The 21,096-nt window shown below is 37.3% G+C and overlaps 2 protein-coding genes across 3 annotated transcripts; one reads left to right on the forward strand and one right to left on the reverse strand.

Annotated features, from left to right (window-relative positions):
- The first annotated feature begins 14,730 nt into the window (after window positions 1–14,730).
- LOC104955356 (histone deacetylase 3-like) lies at window positions 14,731–17,001 on the forward strand. The gene is made up of 4 exons (XM_010782685.1): window positions 14,731–14,912; window positions 16,264–16,346; window positions 16,483–16,625; window positions 16,868–17,001. The coding sequence occupies exons 1-4, from the start codon at window positions 14,858–14,860 to the stop codon at window positions 16,971–16,973; spliced, it is 387 nt and encodes a 128-aa protein (XP_010780987.1). The 5' UTR covers window positions 14,731–14,857; the 3' UTR covers window positions 16,974–17,001.
- A 943-nt stretch (window positions 17,002–17,944) lies between these two features.
- gra (granulito) lies at window positions 17,945–20,610 on the reverse strand. Of its 2 annotated transcripts, none has more exons than XM_010782687.1 (7): window positions 20,518–20,610; window positions 19,437–19,528; window positions 19,270–19,328; window positions 18,848–18,905; window positions 18,521–18,627; window positions 18,368–18,427; window positions 17,945–18,268 (listed from the first exon to the last, which is right to left on the reverse strand). In XM_010782687.1, exons 2-6 carry the CDS (start codon window positions 19,516–19,518, stop codon window positions 18,398–18,400), a joined length of 336 nt encoding a protein of 111 aa, XP_010780989.1. In that variant the 5' UTR covers window positions 19,519–19,528; window positions 20,518–20,610; the 3' UTR covers window positions 17,945–18,268; window positions 18,368–18,397. The 2 variants fall into 2 exon arrangements, with proteins under 2 accessions (XP_010780989.1, XP_010780988.1); XM_010782686.1 differs by having other exon boundaries at window positions 18,521–18,630.
- Between the last annotated feature and the right edge of the window lie 486 nt (window positions 20,611–21,096).

Consider the following 21,096-nt stretch of genomic DNA (forward strand, 5'->3'; position numbering starts at 1 on the left):
ACATCAGGTATAAGTGGGTTTTTTATCACACACACTACCCCGAACAATTCCTTATTTGTGAACCACCCAGATTTAGAACAGGCTTCTTATACTACACAAAAGCATTCTTGATGTTAGACTGGGTTGTAATANGACAGCTTCCCCCCCCATCTATGTATATACTCGCATTTTAGACTCTGTTACTAACTGTATATCTGTAGACTTGGTATGTCTTAAATGTCCGGTTAGGATGTATTAGAACGAAATCTAAAATGAAAATTGTAAATAAGCCATCTGTATGTAAAAAACCACCTGTATGTAAATTGTAAATAAGCCATCTGTATGTCAAATATGTCTTATATGTCTTAAATGATATGATGAATTGGAAATGGGGGACCCTGATGTAAACAAGACGAAAGTCTTTCTCTGGTCTGCGTCCCCTTAACAATTGTATGTTTTGAGCTGTACTGTACCCAATATACAAGCTGTTAATAAACTTTTTCAATCAATCAATCAATCAATCAGGGATGGAGGTATTTAATAAAAACCTTGCTCGCTGGAGAATAGCTACAGAAGTCCTGTCACAAGTTAATCGGAGAGGATCACAGCTGGCCACGGATCTCGATGCTGCATTCGGACTGTGAGTAAACAACTTGTGTCTTACTTTTAGGCTGTCTGGAGGTATTGACAGCTATCAAAGCTACTAAACATCACATTAACAACGATGTACAAAGTCGGAGACAAATACATATTTGAAATGATTTATTCACGTTTGCAATGTTTTGAACAGACATCCCCAGTCACCTCATAGTCAATTTGTAGTCCTCGCTGTACGCGTCCGGATATCGGCATCGCAACCACAACCTCACACACTGGTACTGAATGTTCATCAAAGTGTTCCTATGGAGCCAAATATACCAAAAGATAAATGTAAACAACAGAAGAAGCGATCGAAATGTGTATTTCCTGATTATTCGACAATGGCTCCTCAAAGTACACGCCCCATTCCTACCGTTATAGAACGTCACGAGTTCCCCGGTGTAACCAGTTAAACGGCAACAACGTTAGCTAACGAAACGAACTGCCGAGTAAAATTGGAAAACACTGGTAATTAATTATTCTATAATTTGTAAACCTACGGTGTTAAAAACGACAATTTCAAAAATACAGATTCTAATGGTCAGACATAGATATACAGATACTAAAGATATGCATGTACTTGCTTTCAAGCAGAACACAGGGGAAAACAAATTTAGCTTGAGTGTTTACGTGTTAGGCGTAATGACGTACAACGGCCTCGACAATTTCTGTAGTCCTATTCAGCCACTCGGTAACAACCAGGTTGTTACCGAGTGGCTGAATAGGACTACAGAAATTGTCGAGGCCGTTGTACGTCATTACGCCTAACACGTAAACACTCAAGCTAAATTTGTTTTCCCNTTGGCACAGGCCAATCATTAAGATGTTGAAGCAGCACTGAACAATTAGGAGGTCTATAATTAATTTAGAAAACATTAATATTATAAATGATAAGCACACCATTTATAATTTAATGTTTTGAAACAACATACAGGTGGGTTAAACAGAAAGTGAAGATGGGTTGAGTAAGTGGAGAAAGTCAAAGTAATGTTGATAATGTAACTGAATGAGGTATTCCACATTTTAACTTTATGAAAACTAATTTGGAGAAAATAAAGTTTCCAGTTACAATGTGGGATTTAAAGAGAAAAGTACAAATGAAAGAGTATGTGTTTGCTGTGTGAAAGTATGAAATGGTATTACTGTAGATGATCTAATGAAAATGAAATAATTGGGCGATAACTCAATCTAAATCTGAGCGGTTAAGCAAGTTCGACACTAATACCTAAACATTTGCATAAAATGATTAATATGTTAAACAGCTTTAGAAAGCTTGAAGACGGTTTTTGTCGTGTTATTCCTTCGATACATGACAATTTGACCTAAGGGGGGTTTATACTATTCCAAAATGTTTGATATTTGATAAAGTAGTATTTGATGTACTTATTATACTTTGTATTGTATTTTTAACAATGTATGGGAGTTTAACTCTAAGGTGCTAAACTAAGCATGTGTGAGGATGGAGATTTAGGGAACATAAGAAAGTGTAACAGACACACAGGATGAAAAGGAACTTTTCAAATATTCACATTTAGTCCTACAAAAAGATTGAGCAATGTTAACTTTAAATACCAACTTCGGATTGATGATTAATAATAATCAAGGGGGGAATGTGATGGAAATTATGGTACTAAAGCTTAATACAGTGTAAATCTAATGAAATGTAAACTGCTGTATTCTGCAAATGTCATGTCAACGGTTTGACTGATTAGGTCAAATCCCTGGAGTGACCTTTGAATGTGTGCGAGTGATCAACAGATGTTTTTGCAAGAGGGGTATACATGGTGTAAGAAGGATGAGGGGAAGGAAGTTAGGATAAGGTGTTATCTCTATCCCTTTTGCTCTGTATTGAGTGAAGGTTTTGCATACAGTACCAGGGGGTCTCAGCTGGCCTCCCAGAATGATGTTGTAATGTAAATCTGCTTTGATGTCCTCCTATAAAGACAGCCTGTTTCACTCTGAACAGTACGTGCTCTTTTGGAGGAGACGTCATACTTGCAAGTATAAAAGATCCTTATTTTTTTTAATACGAATATTGTGTTGCTGTACGTTTGTTACCTTCCCGATTATTCTCTCTAGACCACAGCTGATTTTAAAGCTGCTACGACAGTATGTTTTAAGTTCAAATTTAAATATTTCAGTTCGTACATGTTTGTGTTAAAAAGCAATGCTCATCCAAAGAGAAAGGATATGGTAACCAAAAAAGACTTGTCCAAGTCTGCCTCCACATTACATTCTACTTATCTAATGTAGGTCCAAAAAAAAAAGCAACACAGCTTTCTGTTCAAAATGTCCACCATTTGTATACAATGCCAACAACAAAATTACATATAGAACAAAATGACATAAGATGATTGGTCTTCTGGGTTGATGTTAACATGTAACCAGACCTTGGCATCACTCCCCCTGTCTGCAATTAGTTTGTTGTTTTTTATTCCAAAAGATATGATCATCGACTACTTTTGCCATTGGTTGTAAAATAGCACAGCTAGCTTTGTAAATGAAGAAGGAGGAATTCATCTTCCAGTGCCAAACTTTACAGGAGAGAGAAGTCATTCATACCGACAGAGTGCTCACTGTGTTTAGATGAAAACAAATATCATGATATCACATTGAGTGATGTGTTTCAGCTTTACTGCAATTCATACATTCTTTTCTAATCCTTAGGCGTCCCAAACAGGAGACAACTACACTTTTAAATCACTCAGCATTATTACCATTACACACGCACGCACGCACGCACGCACGCACGCACGCACGCACACACACACACACACACACACTTGTTCATCCGTCAGCTCATGACTGTGATGATGGAGCCGGGTGCCAGTGCCATGAGCCAAATCTCACTTTCATTCCTGTCACACACAAACACACGTATACACACACATATTCAACATTGTAGAAAATAACAAACTTGCTCAGTTTCCAGTCAGTTTCATCCCTCTCCTTTGGTCTCTAATCTCAGAAACTCTCATGTTCTTTATAATAAAGTATTTATTTCTTCCTAATCTCTCCAGCTCCATATTTCAATAGTCTGCCCACTCCCTCTCTTTGTGTCTCAGCCCTATATAACAGTCATGTAGGCTGAAAAGCAGATTTCAGAGCATATCCCCTTTGAAATGAACTCTCCAGTTTATTTGGAGTGGCTTTAGTGCACAACTCCAAATCGTAGCCATGGGATTACACTTGTTGACTGTAGCTCAACTGCTGTCTTTATTTAGCTGATGCTCTGGTGTAACAGCTCTGTTCCTAAATCTTTGGTATTTGTTAACTTGATCTGCTTCTGCGGACAAACATTCCAAGTCAAATTATGAAATTGAGAGCATGAATCGCAAGACTGTACGAAATTAAATGTTTGTCTCCATGATACGTCTCAGGCTTTTTTAATCGAACCACCATGCCAAAGTTACCAACACGGCAATACATTGGCCAAGAACAAACTGTGTTACACATACTGACTGTTAACATGCTGATGTCACTCTGCAACCTTTTAGCTACTCTTTACGTCTCTAAAACAATCAACAAATCAACTGCCATAATCCAGTAACTATGGCGGCTGTTAAAGGACTGTTTTAACTTCATCCAATCAATTCTTTCGGCAAACAAAATGATTGGGTGGATGAACTGTCTGTCTATCCACCTGTCTGTCTACCTTCTCGCACTCTACTTGCACCCACCCGGCATCACTGAAGTCTTTCCAAGCTGCTGGATTGACCGCTGTGAGTTCAAACACTAGCTATGCTTTTGTTGTGTACATTTCCATTATGATATGTTTCTGAAAATGTGATATTGCAAAAGCCCTTTTAAATGCTAAACTCATGTACTCAAAATAATATCAAAACTGAATGTACTGTAGGGTCTCAAGAAAAGGCGGATGTTCTTTAATACAATGAATACTTCAATAAGTAACTTAATTCTTCTATATCATCTTCGTTTCACTGTCTTGGCAGTCAAAACGGGTTAAATACAATGCATACAAAGGTTTATTAAAAATAAAACACCCTTGCTTATTAAAGGCATAGAACTAAATGCTTTTATTCCAGGGTTCTCTACGATTTCCTGAGAAAGATTGCAACCTTCTAACTCTAATTTATCTTGACTTTAAAGCTACCACTAATGTGTCACTTCACATGAAGAGTGATACATGGTTTTGTGTTTTCTCACAGGTTTTCTCACCTCCTTTCTCTCTATTATTGTCTTTTATGGACCCTCTATGTAAACTCTCTTCCCAATACTTTCAATCATTTATCCATCCCAGCTGTGTGGATTTGTCAGCAGAAGGATTCGAAGCACCTGTATGTTTCTCAGCTACTTCTCTCCAGCTCTTGTCACGCACTTTCTGTTTTTTCTCCTTCACTCTGTCCTTCATAGAGCCAAGAATCCATCAACTGATGGACCATAACATATTTTACGCTCTCCATTTGCTGTGTTTTGCTATATTTTATATTTCTCAAGCTCAAGAGTCAACCTCTTAGGGAAAACAGAACTACAATTTAAAAAAAGATGATTGTTAAAAAGTCATATCTTGTTAAAATGTCAAACAAAAAAAAGCCTAACCCATTAAAGAACTTCTCCCTTTGCTGTAAGAAAATCTGGAGGAACCTCACAATCTTTTTATTTATTATCACAGTCAAGATTTGATACAAAAACAGCTTACAGAAACAGCAAATGGACATTTAAAAGTATGTTATGAGTCATCACAGTGTACTGAAACAACCTGCATTACACTTCTGCATCACTTTAACTCTGCCTCTGCTATAGGATGTAAGCAGCATTTATATTTCTGCTGCTGTCCAATTGCTTTAAGTCAATGACAGCATAGATATAATTGAAAGTTCTGGTAAATCTGGTAAGAGAACCTAAAGGTAAGATTTATTGACTGAAACTGAAATACAATTTATTTTGTATAATTTGCGCTAATAGTACAAATAATTATGAAAATCAAATCAAGGCCAAACAAGTCCTTGGAAAGACTATGGCAAATTACATGAGTCACCCGTCAAATGAATCCACCCATGTGCCTAAAGCCAACTCTAACATTGGAAAACTCTTTGATCTTATGAACTTTCAGATATTTGCCAATGACAATCTTGATCTATCCGCCTGCTGCCCATCTTTAAGAGGTAATTAATATACAAAGCATTCAGTCAGTTTGTGGTTGTTGCTGTATCACACTGAGTGGAATGTACATCCATCACCATCAAACCATCTCTTTGATCAATCTATTAGTTGGCGTTTTTTAAACATACCTGTTGTGTCCTGTAAAGCCAGGTCCTTTGTGAGACGAGTTCATATGACGAGCAAAATCACAAATGTGCACAAAATTGTATCAGGTTAAAATGAATAACATAACAATTATTATTTTTTTTTTTAATCAAAATCTCCTGACAGCCAAATTTCTCTAAAGTTATAGAAGCTTTTGATGGAAACGTTGTCACTGTATCCTGATGCAAGTCCTGGTGTAAGATGCAGCTATGTTTTGTGGTTAAGCACATTAAACTACACTCCAGATATTCCGTCTGACTCCCGGCTAACGCCGTTAGCTCGTCCATTCAATTAGCCTGTTAAGTTACCTGTGATTTGAGGGGGGAGTCAGGGCTTATATTTCCTTATATCCTCCTTGTTTTTTTCGGTTTAACCTGCATCCTTTGTGTCTTTCTCCAGGTTCCGGTGGCAGTTGTTCGGACCATCATGCTAACTGGCCTAGCACGATAAGCTGCTCCCTACAAAAAAACGAACAAATTCTCTCTTTACAAGAAAGTTAAGGTACGGCACAGCTTAATAAGTTACTAATAGATATTACTGAAAGAAAAAATAACAAATAAAATCAAGAAAAAAACATTTGGAAAATCTAGTATAGGAGCAACTGCATTATGGTTGGCACATGCATTGTACTGACCAATGTCGTTTGGGGAATTGGTTGTATGCAGGTAAACAGACTGATTGGAGAGCAAAAGAGGCAGATTGCAATCTCATCTGATATTCTCTGACAAACATTTAGCTTTTTATTAGCTAAAGAATAGCGTAATTGGGCCTAAACTGTCTCCCTGTCGTAGACATCATCAACTACATTGTTGGGTCTCAAATTGCTAATCGGACTGTTAGTAAAAAAGACTGAAGCACTGAAAACCAGGGTTCGAGTTATGTGGGAGCCAATGGGGTCTGAGCTCCCACGGACGCAGTGAAATCATACATCTGTGGGGGTCGCTAATACATTACCAACAACCATTATTTTAATCACAAATAATGCCTGTGTCAATGTAATGAGTATTATTTACGTTACCGAGGTAAATAGGCTAAAAGAAAAACATGTTTTCCAAAATAACTACGCATCTCTTCAATGACAATATGTGTGTGTGTGTGTGTGTGTGTGTGTGTGTGTGTGTGTGTGTGTGTGTGTGTGTGTGTGTGTGTGTGTGTGAGTGTGTTTGTGTGTGTGTGTGTGTGTGTGTGTGTGTGTTTGAGTGTGTTTGAGTGTGTGTGTGCGTGCGCGCACACGTTAGTTTTAAAGACCCCCATAGAGCTCAGTTTATAACTCGAACCCTGCTGAAAACGATGTCTGGGTCCAGATATTTGCAACACCAGAACTTCTGAAATAAAGGCCATTGATCCCAGAGGATAAAACGTTGTGAGACCCAGAGTTGATGGGTTCCAAGTTGTTATGTGTGTTATGCAGTTTGTTTTGTAGATCCTTATCAGTACAAAATCATTTCCTTGGTAGGCTACTGAGATTTCGTTTTTAGCTGTCTTCTAATGATGAGCGCTTCATCTTTTTTTAAATAACTCCATACATCAATCCAATTTATTACACATTACAAATCACTTTGGTTTTGCTCTGTATTTTAAACCGATTCAGATTACTCCACACCCAGCCTCTAAAAGAGCGGATACATCTGTTATGTGCTGGTTTTTGGCTTTTGTTTGCATGGCAACTGTTGTTAAGATTTCACAGTTAATATATCAATGTGAGTGCTGTACTGACTGTTACAGAATGATATGTATTGCCTTCATCCACTCTTTCTGGGTGGTCCACATTGGATGGATTGCCATCATAGTTTGTGAATTAATTAATGTCCCCCTCAGGATCAACTGTAAGGCCTTTTTTCTACAGCAATCAGGTGAAAAGTATTATTCACCAGCCATTTAGTCCTTATCATCTCCAATAAGGAAGTTTGGATTTCGGTTAAGTTTCAATATTTATAGAACGAATAAGAAGAAGAAGAAGAAGAAGAAGAAGAAGAAGAAGAAGAAGAAGAAGAAGAAGAAGAAGAAGAAGAAGAAGAAGAAGAAGAAAAAAGCCACTTGTTGATAAAGGATAAGAACTTTAGCAGAACCAAATAATTTGGCGTACAGATTTTTTTTTCATCTTTACATTTTGTGATACTGCATATCTCTGCTATTTCTGTCTTTGTACTAATTGGAAGTCAGACATATTAAAAACAAGTTTTTCCGCTTTACGGATTACTTTTGATTTCCAAGAAATAACAACCGGGCCCTGAATTTAAAGAAAAACAATTGTAACATAGACTATGTTTCTAAAGCCATGCTAAGCTCTATGAGGATGATGTTTAGCAGACATTATGTGTATTAAGTTCACCAGTTTAGTTTAGTGTGTTAGCCTGCTAACATTTACTAACTAGCACAAAAACATAAAGCTGAGGCTGATTTGAGTGCCATTAGTTTTTGCAAGTATTTGGTCGTAAAGCAAAGAATTGGATGTATGGAAATGTGGACCTGATGATAGCACTAGGGAAAAAGTTACATGACCACCAATGCCAATAAGATTTTCAGGGTAGTCAATAGATGTTGAAATGTTGACTGATCCAAGGTTGAGGGAAGAATATGTAGAGGGCAGATATTAATCCCTAGAGCTGTGTAGCTTAAAATATACATAAAAGTGTCAGTGTTCTTCGAGAGAAAATAAGCAATGTTCTTGAGTGTTATTTATGTGGAAAACGACCTGTATATATATCAATGGTTGTGCAACAAACCAGCAAGACTAAGGTTTAACGTGAAGAAAGGTTTATTTCGTAAAAAGTAAATCAACTGCAAAAACGAGTTATGGAGTTATAAAATAAGTTATTGTTATATGGCTCCCCATGTCATGTTTGGAAGCCATACATATGTTTCTGTGCTATGGTAGCACATTTGAGTTGCTAAGCATTAAATAGATCAGGCGTGAAGTGGAAGTATGGGAATAGCAATAATCTGTTATGAGAGGAGCTTGGCGTATTGACAGGATGGCCTTGTGGAACTGTTTAACCTTTGGAGTGGACTCAATATGAACTTTGTGTATAATATATGCTTTGTGTATTTTAGACAGACACAAATGGTCCACAGCTCATATCATAGTCAACATTATTATTCATCATTGTATTTCTTACTACTGTAGGATTTCTTAAAGGTTGATCCCATTGCTGGATGTGGTCTCCTTTTGCTACCCCTTTCTTGTTTGTGCCTGTAATAATAAAGGCAAAAAGCCCCCAAAAATAATCTTAAACAAAAACACAAAGAAATGTTATCTTGCAAAACTGAACAGCTTGGTAACGCTGGTAATTAGGGTTAGGGTTCAGATAAAGAGTCATAAACACTTCCTATAGCACTGTTTATATCTCGACTGAAGATAGTAAAAGCGTAAATAGTGAAGTATTGTTGTAAAGTGTCAATGTTATATATGTAGTTCAGATTTGTCCTCACATTATCCCAAGTGTTTCCAATAAATGTAAAACCCAGAGAAATCTGTAAATTGAAACAATGTAAGTCTGTTACATTTGGTCGCCTGTTGTGATCACTAACATTTTGACATGAGTCATTTTTGTGATCATAAATTAACTTTTTATTAATTTTGGAAACTCTTTTAAGATCTTGGTTGCTAAATATTTTAACCAAATTAAGGATTTAATGGTTGGTCTTCTGAATCCTAAGCTATTAAAGAAACAAGCTAAGTGAACGATAGCAACAGCCGAACAACATGGGAGGGGCACTGATTTAGATTTATTGAATTTGTCACCGGTTTCTGTTTGATTTTGAGAGGAAGACACCTCTGTGGATAATTTGGCTCCGTGTTTGACACCTCCAGAATAATGAACAAAAAACAACAAAGGAATCCTAATTTCGCGAAGCTGACTGCAATGAAACCAATATTATTAATCTCATTAATGGGTTCCCACAGGGCTCTGTCCTCTATTTTTCTATGTACACTGTTTCTCTCTCATTTGCTCTCTGGGCTTCTCCTACCACAGTTACATAGATGATGCACAATTGATTCTGTCTTTTCCCCGGTCTGAAAGCCAGGTGGTGGCACGCATCTCTGCTTGCCTGGCTCTGAGTGGATGTCTGCACACCACGTCTCGTTATTGTATTAATTGAGAAGTCCCCAGTGGCAGAAATGACATATGGTATGCAGGACTTTTGCTTGTAACAGATTATTATTTGTACTTGATCTGAATACTTGCCCCATTCAACTGCTTTTTAATAGATGTGATTCTTCGAGGCAGTGGACACGGATATTTCTTTATGTTGTCTGTGATCACATGTGGTGTGATTCTCCACATCTGCCACGCAGCAGGTGAGGTAATGCATGATGAGGACCTCGGGGAGGAGACTCGCCTGCTTCTTTAAACAGTACTGCAGCCAAATGAAGTCAGTGGAACACAATGGAGCACTTCATAAGTCCCGATAGGGCCACTGGGAGTACCTGTAAACCAGCAGAGGATTGTATGATTATATCTTGTTTAATTTATAAATTGTAATATTATTTATAATCAAGAGAAACATATGAAAACCAAAAGTTAAAACCAGAAATATAGGGAAACCTACGATAAAGGCTGTAGAGTCCAATAACTGCCAGAGAGAGAAAATAACAGGAAACCCCTATATTATTATGCTAATGGTAACTTACTTTTGAATATGCATTTTCCTAACTTAAAGTGTGACATATACTGTCTAGTGTACATCATCACCACAGACTTGTCTAGGACGCAACATTTGTTTGCTTTTGTGGAGTTGGTTTCTTTTTTATTTAATCTGCATGTATTTTGCCAGTATACTATGTGAGTAAGAGATTAAAAGTGACAGGAAGTAGGGATCAGATTTACACTTTGTAACATTTATATCACCAAATCTGACTATACCTGTGTGTAGTCATGTTTCATTGCTTAAGCATACTCTGTTGTGGTGATACTAAGCAGCAGCTATGCTTCATTTCACTGAGCATTAAAATAACAGCTGTGTGCCAAACCTTATCTTGTACTGCCTCATTCACACCAACGGTGTTTCAAGTCAGTCTTCAAATACTTAATAAAAGATTTGGGGTTTTTTTGTACCACTTTGAATGCATGCTCCAGATTTTTTAAGAACATTTACAAACCTGTAATATTTGCTTTGTCAAATGCCCTATACAGAAACCTTGCACAGCACCCCATTTTAATATTTAATCTATTGTGGCGGCCATTTTCATCTAAATCTGTTGGGTAACAAATTAGTCACCTAGTCACTAATTTCTGCACACTATTTATCAATTTAATATTCAGAAAATATGTGTATGTGGATCTTTGTGTGTGTTAGTTCACTTCAGATCATTATTGTATATATCTCCATGGCATTGACAAACAGGAATGAGTTAGTGGGGGCCCTTGTCTGTGTGTGTGTGTGTGTCTGTGTGTGTGTGTGTGTGTGTGTGTGTGTGTGTGTGTGTGTGTGTGTGTGTGTGTGTGTGTGTGTGTGTGTGTCGTGTGTGTGTGTGTGTCGTGTGCGCGTCGTGTGTGTGTGTGTGTCGTGTGTGTGTGTGTGTGTGTGTGTGTGTGGTCGTCGTGTGTCGTGTGTGTGTGTGTGTGTGTGTGTGTGTGTGTGTGTGTGTGTGTGTGTGTGTGTGTGTGTGTGTGTGTGTGTGTGTGTGTGTGTGTGTGTGTGTGTGTGTGTGTGTGTGTGTGTGTGTCTGAGTGTGTGTTTCAACAAACAGGCAGAGACAGATGCTTGACAGATTAGATTTGTACCCTTTGGCCAAAGCCAGCCCTCTCACACTCACACAATTGCATAGAATGTATTCATAGCTCTGCAAGTGTTATCCTGACAGACTGTTAAAAAAGTAAAAAATGTGCAAGACAGGAATCTTAGTAATGATTAAATATACAAGACATTTATTTCTTTCTATTTCTATTAGTTCTAATGGTGTTTTCTATTCTCTTAAAGAGGACCTTCTGAATGTTGGGGTTTTCTCTTTCCTGTAGTTAGTTATATAGGTTTTTATGCAGGAAAACGGTCAGCAAAGACTAAAATCCCATTGATCCCTTCAGAGGAAGTTTCTCTGCAGCACATACAGTATGAGAACAATAAAGACCTTTTTGAACATCTTCTTGCATGGAAACATGTCACAGTAGAGGCACAGAATACTAATATGAACCTGCAATTTGTACAATATGTCCTTTTTTAATATTGCTATCCTCCAGCAAAAAGTTGTTTTCTGTGTTGTTCGAGTAGAAAAAACACCACTTTTGTGGGCACAGGGACATGCAATGTAATCATTTGTTCAAACCTAAACTTCCTATCCTTTGCAGAAACTGGTTTCAATAACAAAAGGAGCTTTGAGTGGATCTTAAAAGTTCATTCTTGGTGTTAGAAAAAGTAGAACTTAACTCAATTTGCACCAACTAGCTTCTTTTTTAGTTTTCTGACATATCTTGTGGTAACGACTAAAAATAGATTTAATGGAGAAACAGAGCACAACAAACAGCATTCTCAGATTTAATAAGGTCTTGGTTTTGGCACATACAGACGCTCAGTCAGGACCCTTTGGCATCACTTAGGTTAAGGCCACATAAGTACATGTTTAGATTTAGGAAAAGGTCAGGGTTTGGGCCAAAATAAGTATGTTGTTACGTAACTTAAGATACTTACGTAAGTATGTGTAATGAGACCAGGCTGTTTTGATGCATTGTGTGGTGATGTAAATAAATCCTTAAACATTGATCTGTTGGCCACCAAAGAAGAGAAAAACCCCAAAATGCAAAACAAATAAGGGGGATTCCAGGTTTAAATCTGGTCACACACACTATCTCAATCCATGCATGAAGCTCACCTGCTGAACCTCCTGTGACCTGCAACATCAGGAATACATAATGCATTTACCATTCGATCCAGGTGAGCTCTGCTTTTTAGCTGCAGGCAGAGAAACATTGAGAGAGCAAATGAGGGGAGAAAAAGTCAAATGCATCAGACATTCCAACGCAAAACAGCCGACAAGCCGACACACATTCTGCAGAGCGAAGGCGAGGCAGTGTACCTCTGTGAACCCATATCTATGCCAGCCTCTTCATCAAAACTGAAGAGAGTTATGGATCAACAATTGTATGTCTTACACACAGTTTTGGCAAAAGTACTCAGGTCCGTTACTTGAGTAAAAGTAGAATTACTATGGTGTTAAGATATTCCAATACAAATAAAAAATCCTGAATTAAAACTAATATTTAAGTAAAATAAGTCAAATGTACTTTGTGAATGCAGAATGGTTCTTTACAGTGTTGTAGAACTATGTGTTTGTGATTGAATCAGTAGCAAATACATGACAAATAATTTTTGATATTGTAGATTGTTAATGTGGAGCCAATAGACACATTGACAAACACTTTTTAAAATACTGTGCATATTCAAAATGTACGTTTTGCATTAAATCCTGTGTTTTATATGTAAAAGTAGCTAGTTAGCTAGCTAGTAGTAAAGTAAGCTAAGCTAGTAATGAGTGTTTAATATATGTAGTACATTAAAAATACAATACCGACAAAATATAGCACATTTCAAACACCTCATTGGTTGGGAAATTACTGTATTTTCTAGACTAAAGATGAACTGGAACTTGAAAAAAACTCACAAATTAGAGATGCAAATAACTCTCATCAACTAAACAATTGACTCTTCATACACTCCTCCGGTCATGTAAAAGCAGGAATAGGCATATCGTAATGTTAAGAAGGATTTAGTAATAAATCATTCTGAAGTTCACTAGCTGTCACACACACACTTTTACACACACGCATTCATACAGCAGAGACGCTGCAACGGACATGACCCTGTGTGTAAGGTTGTGCTGATAGACCTCTTGGGTACATCTGCTCTTGCCATCAAAACTCTCACACACACACACACACACACACACACACACACACACACACACACACACACACACACACACACACACACATACACACACACACACACACAGATTTTATTCTTTACTGTGGAAAGAAAGAGGGGAAGGGTGAAGAAAAAAATCAACGACGGAAGGGAGAAAGAATGAGGTTAAGAGTGAGACCAACTAAAGAAGACGTTTTAGTTGGAGCATAATTTGCAAAACATTAAACTCAACTGGTTGAACAAACTAAAGTATTTGTTCGTCTTTACTGCATTTTTGTTAAATCGTGTGGACATTTTGTATCGAATTTGTATTGAAGTTGTTTTGAATTTAACCTGCAGAGACCTGCAGGTTAAAAAGCATTTCAGAATTAACGTCTTTGTATGTTTTGTGTAAGGGTGTGTTGCAGATCTCACTTTGTTTTGGAAACCAAGCTGAGGTAAACAAAATAATGTTTTTTTCACGAGCGATGCACCAGTATTGATCTTATTGTAATTATTATACTCAACTTCACTACATTTATAATAAAAAAATATGACTGAAATGAAACTGTCTTCCAACCGATTTAGGGTTGTCACCAGCTATTTGTAGTTGATCTGTTAAAGCGTGTGATTCAGTTGTTAATCTTAAAACACATTTTTAGATGATAATTTGAAGCTGTTAAAGGATTTAGTTACACTTGTAGTAAAGTAAACAAGTAAACAACTTAATCTAACGACCCTGATGAAGGTGAAAAGCCAAAAATATGTTGGTCCAACTGGGGTATGGTAAATCACAATTAATGATAACAAAATGACAAACAAATGTTTAAAGGTTATTTAAACATAATACAAATATTGAAATAAGGTGAAATGGTAGTCTTAATAGTCGAAGTTATCAGCCTAAACGTTTGAATTCATCATTTTTACATCAGTTCAGTTTTATTTTGTCAGCCGCATCCTTTCCTCCCACACGCCCCTCCCCTCTCCGTTAGTAGTACTGTCGCTCTCTGATGACGTGTCGGTGTTTTTACCATGGCGGCTATCTTCTAATTGATAGGAAAATGTGTGTTTTGTAGCTGCAAGAACGCTCGTAGTTTCTCATAAAAATTCACAACATATTCCTTTCAGAATGAATAACAGAACGTCTTATTTTTATGACCCAGACGTGGGGAACTTTCATTATGGTGAGTGTGGTTATGGTAACGAGCGGGCCTACAAAGGGAAACGGTGCTAAAGCAAGCTAGCCTTATGCTAATGACTTCAGGGCTGTGTTTTTACATTTAAATTGAAGCGTTTCAAGCGTCGTATGTGCATTTAGAGGTCTGTTGTGTAGGTTCTTTAAACGTAGCTCAATTTCTCATGTATTGCTACGTTTCTTATATAGCAAATGGTTTACTAAACAGCTCAGTATGTAGTAACTGCATAGTAGCTTACAATAAGGGTAAACGTATTGAAGTAAACAATGTGCCTCTAATGCTCATGGGAGTATGCCCACATATGATATACACCTGTTGTTGATTATCTTAAAAGAGCGAGAGAATATTGTTTGTATAACTGCAACTATTTTGGTTAAGCTATTCATTTGATTTATTTACAGGTATTATACATTTAGAGATTTAAAGATTGTTTTTGTTCAGAATAATCTAAAAGTGGTTTATGGAAATACCACAACTACTAAATATAGTCTCTTTTTAAGGGAAACAATTCATCAAGGTCTCTAATCGAATATATAAGAATGAAAAATGTAAATAATTTATGTTGACAAGTTGAGATGCATTACATTAATATATATGATTTCCTAAAGTCTTGTCACATGTTTTTAAAAACAACAACAATATAGCTGTTGATTGTAGTGATGGGAGAAGTTTGTTCCAAAGAGATGCTCCTCTGTATTTTGACTGTTGTCAAAGGGAAGTCCCAATAGTAAAAATGAGTTGCAATAGTGGTAAAAATACAAGGATAATACAAAATAAGTATTTTTAAGAACCAATTTAGCATTAAAAAATAATACTAAACACAAGTATTTACACCAAATTTAAATATACAAAGCAAAAAAACAAAAAGACTTAGGACAATGAGTTTATGACAATATATGGCAAACTACATTGAATTATATTTGAAAGTGGAGGGCTGTGCAGACATGTGTGCATACATGTGCAAAAGGCAGTCAGAGTTGAGCATGAACATGCACACGCCAAGGTATTAAGATGTTCACATGATGTGCATTAATGTAATGCATAATGTTTGTAAAAAGTCAGTGTCAGTGGGGGGGCCGGGCCTTGTTGATGAGGCCGGTATCAGAGGGGAAGAAACTGTTCAGGCGGCGAGAGGTTTTGGTCCTGATGGAGCGCAGCCTCCTGCCAGAGGGGAGGGGATAAAAGTCCTTTGAGTGTCTTGTTACAAAATATCATAGTTTTCATTTTCGGTCCGTTACGTGTTGTTGTGAAATTCAGCTGACCTTTAATATAAGACAAAACGATGAATGTATCCTATGAATATGTGTTCTGTAATGTTTGATCTGCCTCTCCCCCCCAGGTGCCGGCCACCCCATGAAGCCCCACCGTCTGTCTCTGACTCACAGTCTGGTGCTGCACTATGGACTCTACAAGAAAATGATGGTGAGCAGAGATGCTGTTATACTTTCACACCCTGCTGAGGCTTTACTCGCTCATTTAACATCTGCTCACTATCCATTCACAATAAAAAAAATCTAAAATCGGACTATATTTAATCAGTTTTATATGTTTTTATTAGGTGTTCAAGCCATACAAAGCGTCTCAGCACGACATGTGTCGGTTCCACTCTGAAGACTACATAGACTTCCTGCAGAAGGTCAGCCCCAACAACATGCAGGGCTTCACCAAGAGCCTCAACACTTTCAACGTGGGAGACGACTGGTGAGTGTTGCTCCTTATTTATAAAGATCGCTATCCACAGTCATCACATATTAGGTTATGTTTGTCTCATTTTCTTTCAACAAGGAAAATGTAATATATCAAAATGTTCAACGATGTATTTCTTAGTTCCCACTCTTCAGATATATTAGGGCTCTGATGTCTGATTCTCCGCCTAATAGCCACAGTGACTAAGTTATTATACCATTAATGAAATATTTGGTGCCCATGTGTTTTCGTTTCAGTCCTGTGTTTCCAGGTCTTTTTGAGTTTTGCTCAAGATACACAGGAGCCTCCTTACAGGGGGCCACACAGCTCAACCACAAGGTAAGGGGGGGGGCTGAACTCTGAACTATGGGAGGATGCAATCTAAGGGGTCTGTTTCACCTGCCAAACTCACACTTGAACTGTTGCTCGTTGTCGAGGACGTTTTACGTCATTAAACCGAACACGTAAACACTCCTAAGTTTGTTTTTCCCCCTGTTCTGTTTGAAAGCAAGTATCTGCGCTCTTGCAAACTGTTAAATCAAAAGCTTCAACTTGTACAATTTTGAATCTGTAGTTTTGAATATGTATCTTAAAGGTGGGGTAGGTAAGTTTGAGAAACCGGCTCGAGACACATTTTTTGTTATATTCCATGGAATGCTCTTAACATCCCGATGGCAATGAATATTTTAAGTGCTTTGACAATAAATCCATAAAAAAATGTCATCTGTGGAAGCCGTAACTTATCTCGTGCCCTCATTGGTCATGTAAGGTATTGGTTCTGTAAGGAAGAGGCAGATTTTTTCCGGCTGTGTATTTTCAAATTCTAGCGCTCTCGAGCTGGTTTCTCCAAAATTACCTACCCCACCTTTAAATTGGCGTGACGTTGAAGCAGCGACCCTGCTGTAGTTCGTTTATAGCATAACGTTAGCATTTTGCTTCTGGCGACTAGATTTGAAAATGATAAAAGTAGGGTTGACATGTGGATATTTTCCGGCTGAACAAAACGTGATCCGTCTCTTAAATGTGTGTCGACCACAGACCTTATTTCCAGCTATTTTCCAATGGAGAAATTGCATTGTGTTTTTGTTGAAAGAACCGGAAGGAATTTACTTCCTGGTTTTAGGACGCGTCACTGTGGCACTCTATACAGGGGAGCTGAATGTCTGAATCCACATAGCATTGCTTGGTTTCTCCCCATAAATCATAATATATATATATATATATATATATATATATATATATATATATATAATATAGAAAATGCAATGTAATGTAATATATAGTCCAGCTTTACATTTAATTACATGCAACAACAAAAATGCCATCACACAAAACAGTTTTGCAAAAAAATATTTTATTCAGCGGTCTAGTAGCCATAAATATATTTTTAAAACATTTTTACAAAATGTAAATACTTCACTAGTCAAAATCTCACACATCAGAAAGGTAAATACAATGAAGTACTTATACTTAGGCAAATAAAGTGGCTTTTACTCATATATCTTGGTACAATTTCACTTCAAAAAGAACAAACATGCAATAGACAAGAAATGTTAAATTAAATTCACCCAGAACAATAAGAAAAATGAAAAATAACAGTTTTTAGGTTTTCAACCCCTGTGCAAATGTGTTAAGGTGAGTGAAGCCTTTCTGCCACCCTAGAAACAAAAAAGAATATTGAAAAATTATTTGCAATACTATAATGTTTAAACTTGTCTCATTTGCTGGAGTTTCAAAACAATATACTTCCGACTTACATGTCTTCATTTCCTCCATTCAACCTCATTTCATGAGGCGTTAGGGGGCCCAGCATGTCTCTGTTAAGATATACAAACATTATTCAATCCAAACAGCACATTTCATATCTAAAGAGGGTACCGCCATGAATTGAATATGGACACCCAACTTACGGCTTCCATTAGGACTATGGGGTGCTCTGGCAAGAATGGCGGCTTCTTCTTGGCTTCAGGACAACTTGAAAGGCCAAGTAGAACATCTCTGCTGTAAGATATTCTAACTACTAAACAAAAGAAGATCAAATGAGATCAAATCAGGCAAATAAAGCAGGTTGTCATTTGTTTAGCATTTTGCCAAACCACTACTGTAAATTACCTCCCTCTCCTGGTTAGCCTCCAGCTTCCAAATGAACACACATGTATATTAAACATTGCTACTGTGTATATTAACCTGCTTTTCAATAGTCATGAAAACATGACTCAAGACCATGGTGTTCTTACCTTCTTTCTTTTTGTGGAGGTTAACAATCTTGCAGAACTGCTCAATTCCAATAGAAATCTATCAAGCACAACATTAGAAGAACATTAAAATTGTTTTAAAAACAGTCTATGCTGTCGTAATCCACTTCTAAACAGACGTTTCATTTATTGAATTGATTTTAATGAGGAGAAAATGCTAATATTGAAGTGCTGAAATTCTTATCGATTGAAAGAAAAGAAATTGGAAAGAATTCGATTATCCATGATTGTGGAAGTCATTTTAAAGCAAAAACTCAGCTACTGTGTGGCTTCAAAGTCTCAAATGTGATAATTTGCTGCTTTTTTAAAAACAATTTTTAGATGATTCATGGTAAAAAGTAACCGGAATGAACCATAATTGTAATTTGCTACCCTCGGATATTGTGTTCCTTGGGGTTTCTTACCTCATGCTCCTCCTCAGCCCTCAGTGCCTGTGCACACGTAGCAGCATTTATGTTGGGCTCTGAAATTATACAATTCTCAAATGAGCATGCCATTATTATGAATAATCTTACATTCCAAACATTTGATATATTCCTATAAGTCTGACCTACTGATGCAAACTACTTACCGGTGTCAGCAGGGACGCAGCGGCGCAGTGGTCTGGCTGGCTCCAGATGCTTCTGGAGGATTCTTCTCCTGGAAACCTCCATCCTGTTGTCACTGAGATTTTACCAGAGGCACATTTTCATTTTTGTCCTCTTGCTAAATAGCTAATGATATTTCACCTTTTCCAGCCACTCAATGTTACCATTGTGTTTTTTTCTGGTGAAAAAAAGCAAATCTACAAGCCACCTTCATATTTTACCAGCTATTTTTGTTCAAGAGAATACAAATGAGTACTTTGTGAAGTGGGATAATGGGTCCTGTAACAACTACTGGCTGCATGTAAGGATTGGAATAATTTCCTCCCTTTTACTAAAAAAAAAGACTGAGAAATGTAAAGGGGACCCACAGGTTGTTATTTGTGTAGTTTAGCTATATACATTTTCCAGATCAAAAGTGTCCTGCACATTTTGACAATATCATGAAGCTTATTCATATGAAGTTATATAGACAAGAAAGAAATACTATGAAATAATCATTTGGCATTGACCAGGGATCTCGCAGATTGAGAGTAGCATAACAGCTAACTTTTACGAGAGCAATTCAACAGAAACAACTTTAATTGGCTTTACATTATTGTGTTAACTGTAAACTAACTTGATGTAAATAAGCATCTTTGAACAAAAACTCGAGCTACAGTCTTCTTAAAACTCTTTCTAGGTTAATTTTGTTTGAGAGAAGCAGCTAAAAAAACAGGTGGGACAACGTTACCCATTACTGTTTCATGGCAGACACCCCCTCTGCATGAGAAGGACAGGCGGCTACCATTAGCGGTTTTGTTTAACATTTACTAATATCTACTTATTTACCGGACGGGCCTGTGTCCGATTCTACAAGACCTCGCATTTTTACATCAACCTAACTAAATAAGACTTAAAATAAGTTCATTAAGTGATGACAAATGCAACATCTAAACAAGACATACATTTAAACTCTTCAAAACCCTTACTCTAGATAGCATCATTGGCCGAACAATCGTACGGAAAAGACAAGAGTTCTTGACATAGTCATTTTAAAGAGAATACATTTCGAGCTAAATTATTCACCTGCAGTTCAAAAAAGTTCCCTCTGCGTGGATGTATTCCTGCTTACATCGCAGGTGGCATGGTGGTCAAGAGAAAACCATGACTTCCGGTAAGGAATTTTCAAATTAAAATATGTTTTGTTTCAAAACCATGTCAATATCATCAGACAACAGGGGGAAATACATTGCATATTTGTTGATCGCGTCCTGTAATTAAAGGTGGGGTAGGTCATTTTGGAGAAACCAGCTCGAGTGCGCTAGGATTAGAAAATACACAACCGGAAGAAAAAATCTGCCACTTCCTTACAGAGCCCCTCCTCCAACACACACGAACGCGCACATGACCAATGAGGGCATAGATTTTGCTTTTTGCCTTACTAAAAAAAATGCATTGCTTTTTGAGGAAGGAACCGGAAGTGTATTTTTAGCACTTCCGGTTCCTTCGTCCAAAAGCAATGCATTTTTTCCATAGGGTTTTGGAAAATAGCTCGAAATAAGGTCTGTGGTTGACACAAATTTAAGAGATAAATCACGTTTTGTTCTACGACATTAAATACATCAGCAGTGACCCCACTGGTGATTTTTGACTGCCAAGGCACAC

This window comes from Notothenia coriiceps, unplaced genomic scaffold, assembly GCF_000735185.1.
Source record: "Notothenia coriiceps isolate Sejong01 unplaced genomic scaffold, NC01 NC01_scaffold00024667, whole genome shotgun sequence".
Lineage (NCBI taxonomy): Eukaryota > Metazoa > Chordata > Actinopteri > Perciformes > Nototheniidae > Notothenia > Notothenia coriiceps.

Bases quoted from the DNA above. Each gene is read 5' to 3' on its own strand.
- LOC104955356 (XM_010782685.1), top strand. From the start codon at position 14,858: ATGAATAACAGAACGTCTTATTTTTATGACCCAGACGTGGGGAACTTT. The intron at 14,913-16,263 runs GTGAGTGTGGTT...TCTCCCCCCCAG, and splicing joins CGTGGGGAACTTTCATTATG to GTGCCGGCCACCCCATGAAG. The intron at 16,347-16,482 runs GTGAGCAGAGAT...TGTTTTTATTAG, and splicing joins GACTCTACAAGAAAATGATG to GTGTTCAAGCCATACAAAGC.
- gra (XM_010782686.1), bottom strand. From the start codon at position 19,518: ATGGAGGTTTCCAGGAGAAGAATCCTCCAGAAGCATCTGGAGCCAGCC. The intron at 18,631-18,847 runs GTAAGAACACCA...TCTTTTGTTTAG, and splicing joins CCTCCACAAAAAGAAAGAAG to TAGTTAGAATATCTTACAGC. The intron at 18,428-18,520 runs GTAAGTTGGGTG...ATATCTTAACAG, and splicing joins CCATAGTCCTAATGGAAGCC to AGACATGCTGGGCCCCCTAA.